The following is a 5,435-nucleotide window of genomic DNA, read 5'->3' as shown; positions in this document are numbered from 1 at the left end:
CGGGGCGCGCGCCGGGCGCCCTCCTGCCGCGCGTCCTCCTGCCGCGCGCCGCCCGCCGCCCGCTCGGCGGCCGCCCGCGCGCCGCCGCCATGAAGCGGGCGCATCCCGAATACAGCTCGTCGGACAGCGAGGAGCTGGACGAGGCCGTGGAGGTGGAGAAGGAGAGCGCGGACGAGAACGGGTGAGAGCGGGCGCCGAGCTGCGTGGGGGAGGTGGGGGGAGGGCGGCGGGGGTGCCCGGGGTGACCGCTGTCCCGCGCTCCCCGCAGGAACCTGAGCTCGACCGCGGGCTCTGCGTCGCCGTCAGCCACCTCGCAGATCCTGGCCAGGAAGCGGCGCCGAGGGGTGAGTGCCGCCCGCCCCGCCGACCCCCGGCCCCGGCCCGGCCCCTCACCCCGCTTTGTGCCCCGCAGATCATAGAGAAGCGCCGCCGCGACCGCATCAACAACAGCCTGTCCGAGCTGCGCCGGCTGGTGCCCAGCGCCTTCGAAAAGCAGGTAGGCAGGCGGCTGCGCAGGGCTCTGCTCGCCGCGCCGAGGCTCTCTGCCCGCAGCTCCCGCCCCTCTCTCCTCAGGGATCGGCCAAGCTGGAGAAAGCCGAAATCCTGCAGATGACTGTGGATCACCTGAAGATGCTGCACACGGCCGGAGGAAAAGGTAAAGTTCGGAGCTGCGGCAGCTGGGCTGCTGCGCAACGAGGATGGCAGTGCTGCGGCTCTTCTGGGCTCAGGTGTCTAGGCAGAGTGCTGCCCGGGGATAGCTCTGCCTCGTGCCCTACAGGGGAGAGGCACTGCGAGGTGCTGCAGCAGTTTGTCAGCACTGTGGGGTGAGCCAGCTGCTGGCAGTGTGGAGCAGTGAGGTTTTGTTGTTGTCAGGTGCCCACTCATCTAACGTGCCAAACTTCCAGAACATAAAACTGGAAAAAACAAGGATGGAATCAGAGAATTAGCAGAAATGGTGACGTGTGCTTTAAATGGGAGCAAATTTACTAGTTTGCAAAGTGATCTCTGATAAGTTAGAACTTGTGCTTGTAATGGATTTTGCTTTGCTGTAATTTTGCTTGCACTGGGAGATGTGAAAAGAACAAAAGTACTTTCAGAAGCGGTGTGCAATTTCAGTCTGCAGTCACAGGTCTCAGTCTGTAGTCCTGGGAGCTGCAGCATCACAGCACAGATATAAAAGAAGCCTGTTAGCCCCCAAAACAGACAACAGCAACAAAAAAGAAATAATAGGAAGCTTGGTAGCTAATCTGCATTTGGAATTACTAACAAACATCCAAGTGAAAACACTTATAGGGGAAGGTGGCATGGAAAGGCTGCGCGCAGGCAGTGACTGGAAAACAGTGTCTTAAGCCTTCATTCTTTTTTTTCTCTCTCACAGGTTATTTCGATGCTCATGCCTTGGCTATGGACTACCGCAGTCTCGGGTTCCGAGAGTGCCTGGCTGAAGTTGCTCGATACCTGAGCATTATAGAGGGCCTGGATGCCTCTGACCCGCTGCGGGTCCGACTCGTGTCTCACCTCAATAACTACGCCTCTCAGCGGGAAGCAGCAAGCGGTGCGCATGCTGGCATTGGACACATTCCTTGGGGCAACGCCTTTGGACATCACCCTCACATATCTCACCCATTGCTGCTGCCTCAGAATGGGCCCGGCAATACCAGTACTCCAGTGTCTTCCTCAGAACCGCATCACCAGGGCAGAATTGCCGCCTCACATGCTGAAACTTCCTCACTCAGAGTGCCCCCAAATGGCAGCGTCGGACCAGTGCTCCCCGTGGTCACATCTACTACCAAACTGTCTCCTCCTCTTCTCTCCTCCATGGCGTCGCTGTCTGCGTTCCCCTTTTCGTTTGGCTCGTTCCATCTCCTGTCCCCCAATATGCTGAGCCCGTCTGCACCAACACAATCAGCAAACCTCGGCAAACCATACAGACCATGGGGGACTGAGATTGGAGCCTTCTAAGAACTAACTCTTTAGTAAGGGTGGGGAAGCCTGCAAACCTAGCTGAGCTGGGTTATGCCACTCTTAACATTGAAGTTCTTAATAACTGGGACAAAGGTACAGCTTCACCTTAACTAAATTTGTCTAGAAACTGTCTCTTTGGATTTTTTTTTGTTTCTTTTTTGTTGTTGTTTTCTACATTTTTGTATTAGCGGGATTTTTTTTTTTTTTTTTTTTAATAGTTGTCTGAAAATAAAGTTAACAATAGTGGATGTTAACCCTTGTGTTAGATCTGTGCTGAACACTGAAATCAATTTTGTAACAGCTCGTTTCGAATGTTCCGTTTTTCCTGAGTACATCCGACTGCCTTTTTGTGAAGAGGTATCGCCTATTATTGTTAGCTACAGCCTAATTTAGTTATTAATTTTTCCAAGACCACTCTTCTTAACAAGCTGTGTTTTTGTTAATATTTTGACACTGAGATGTTCTATAAGGAATTACTGTTTTTGTAAACTATATAGGAGTCTTATATTTCTGAACAAAGCGTTGACAAATCAGATGGACCAGCTTGACCAGCTTTATCTACGAGCCCAGTTTCTATTTCTTCTGCTGTGATTTGGTATATTTGGAGGTCTTATTCTAGTCCCTAGTGGGTGTTTCTTTGCATCACAGAATCACTGCATTATTTCTTCCACCCAAAGGAGCAGTATGTGCTTTAGTGCAGACTTTAGAATGGGGAGGGTGCAAAAGCAAAATTAGAAACTACAGTTGGTGGTGAGTTTCATTGCTAGAGATGTGGAAAATTTGTTACCCACAGTAGCCTTCCAGCATGTTCAACTTACAGGGCCAGATTCTGCTCTGAGTTACAGTAGAGCAATTGCTGTGTTACTGGTATTCTTGGTTAAGTGAAAGCAGATTCTTTCTCTTTGTGAGCTTCAAATCTGCACCTGAAACAAATTATGCTGGTATTTAGATATCCAATGGAATGGTACAGTGGGAACCTGTTCAGTGCACGACTTCGTTGCTTAACAAATGTATCCTAACTGGTGCATTTTTTTGTTGTTGTTTTTGCATTTTGCTTTTAGGGGCAGTTCAGTGCTACTCCTCATTTTGCAAGGGCTCTGCTGCATTCTCGTGTGCGTGAGTGTGTGTGCGTATGTGTATACATGTATATTTTGTTTGATTTCATGAGAATCTTAATCTGAACAGGTTTATCTAGTGAGTTCCACTGGACTAGGTTTGACTGCTCTTGTATTTGTGTTGTGGTTAAATAAAGGAGAAAGAACAACGCATTTTAAATGACACGTTTGTCTGGTATATATATCAGCAAAGAGTTCTGTGCCTTTGGTATCACGGGCAGTGCTGCCTTTCTCTGGGCATATGCATTTACTTTGTTCTCACTCATCCATTGTGGTGTACTTACATACATGAATTGAGCGTAGTGTGAAGAACCACTGTGCCTCAGGACCACGGCCAAGGGAATGAAAGTTAAGGATGCATTTTGTGTGTTACTCCTCCTTGCCTGGCGGTATGTAGGTAGGAAGTGAAGAGATACGAGTTACTGCTAAAGAAGAGCTTAAAGTTGCACAGCACCTAATTACTCTTACTGCTTTGTCTTAATATTAAAAAATGATCATTGTGGATGTGGAACCCCTTCTGGTCAAATCCATGGAAGTCCTATGGCTTTGTGGCAAAGTTCTGTTCTTAACTGCCTCACTGAGTTCATGTTCTGTGTGTTAGTGAAGGGTGTACCCACTGACTCTGACTGATCCTCTGCTTGTCACCATTCAGTGTTAATGGCATGCTCTGCTGCTTCTTCAAGCAGCAGCCTGACAGGCTTAAATGTAGATGGAGAGTTTTCTCCTTGAAAGACGTATGAGCAGAGATCCCACCTGCAAACCTCTACCTGGAGAATTTCTCTTGGGAGTACCTCACTCCTTTCCCATGTGTTTGAATTTCTAGTACTCTTGTATTGGTACGTGGTGTATCTTCGTCTGGATTTAGCTCTGCCAGAAGAGCTGAAAGAGCTCGGCCCTGTGGGAGAACAGTGCTTTGTTTAAAGAAGGGCTCTCGGGCCAATTAAGGAGTGGCATTGACAAGAGGCTGAGAGGGCTAGGCTTTCTCGGAAGGATTGCTGTGAGGCTGGAAAGAGTGGGAGGTTATTCAAGTGTGTAACCTTGTTTTACCTTCTTTCCCAGACTGCAGGGGGCCACTGTTAGAGACAAAATGCAAAAACACTGGGGCAGCTAGGAATATATAGGTGTTATCGAGATTATCAATTATAGCGTTTTATGTATAAACATGGAACAAGAGGCTGTAAAATTCCAAACCCAGTTTCCTTTTCACAGGATGTATTGCCTCCTGTTTAGTTATGCTCTGCCTAGTGTTTAGGTTTTCATCCAAAATTAGTGATCCTACGTAGATTACTACTGTGCATGCAGCTTTAGGTCTTCTAATAAATGGCAACTTTTCTCAGCCCTTTAATGGTTATTTCACTGACATTCAAATTACTTTGCTTGCCTTTAAATACCTGGCTCTTTTGTGTAGAAAGACCCCTGCAATAGCTTCTGTTCCACTGTCTTAATTTTGAATGAACTTCAGAAACAGAGGGCAATAAAAGTTTAGATGCTGTGTTTATACTCAGTCTTCTCTTTCCATTACCAATGGCAAAAGTATTAAAGCACTAATCTTATTCAATTTATGCAATACATCTGTATTAACTTTTAGAGACTGAAAATCCACTGACTGCTCCTTAGAAACAGGTGAATGAATTCCAGGAACTCAGGAAAGCTAAAAATTCAAATGGAAAAAGCCTGACCCAGAAGCTGATGCATGGGGATTAGAAGTTCGGGGCTATATTACAACTTGTGCTGCTCACTAAGTCATGCTTGGCAATCACTTAGCCGTATCTGTTTTGTCAGCTGTGAAAAAGCAGTGGCATTGCTCGTTCTCTTTTCTTCAGGACAGAGTGGTAGCTGGAAGTTTTCTATGTAAATGACAGTTACTGTTGTTTCTCAAAAACTGAAGTTGTGAGACATTCAGCTATTTTTATTTCCTACAAAGTGATGGGTTTCCAAAGACAGAGAGAGGCAAAATAAGGTTGCTCCTATAGATAACAGATATTTCCTGAGCCCCAAGTATGTCCTTGTTTACCCTATTAAAAACAAACAAACAAAAACCTACCAACCAACCAAAAAAAAATAACACACAACCAACCAACCCAAAACAATCCAGAAGCAAAAGCTTAACCAGAGAGGCGGTAGAGAAGAAAGAAAATGCAGATGTGACTTGATCCCATGGCCCTTCCACCACCTTAAATTGCTTTGGATGAACTGCATCTGCCTGGAAATCCTCGGGCTAGCATTTCACGTGGGATGTAAGACAATGTGATATTTAAAATCAGCAAATACTATCTTCCTATATCAAAGAAGCTGGACTGGAGTGCGGAGTAAATTTAAGGAGCTGGTAAATACTGCGTAAATCCAGATACAAAC

At 46.8% G+C, this 5,435-nt stretch overlaps 1 protein-coding gene across 1 annotated transcript; it reads left to right on the top strand.

Moving 5' to 3' along the window:
• Window positions 1-69: 69 nt before the first annotated feature.
• On the top strand, window positions 70-3,243 carry HEY1 (hes related family bHLH transcription factor with YRPW motif 1). Its single transcript, XM_042869298.1, has 5 exons — window positions 70-181; window positions 269-344; window positions 413-496; window positions 574-655; window positions 1,379-3,243. The coding sequence occupies exons 1-5, from the start codon at window positions 90-92 to the stop codon at window positions 1,960-1,962; spliced, it is 918 nt and encodes a 305-aa protein (XP_042725232.1). The 5' UTR covers window positions 70-89; the 3' UTR covers window positions 1,963-3,243.
• The last annotated feature ends 2,192 nt before the right edge of the window (window positions 3,244-5,435 follow it).

Source organism: Lagopus leucura, unplaced genomic scaffold (assembly GCF_019238085.1).
Source record: "Lagopus leucura isolate 7727_CA_CO unplaced genomic scaffold, USGS_WTPT01 Super-Scaffold_100002, whole genome shotgun sequence".
Lineage (NCBI taxonomy): Eukaryota > Metazoa > Chordata > Aves > Galliformes > Phasianidae > Lagopus > Lagopus leucura.
This window is presented reverse-complemented; position numbering and strand designations above follow the sequence as displayed.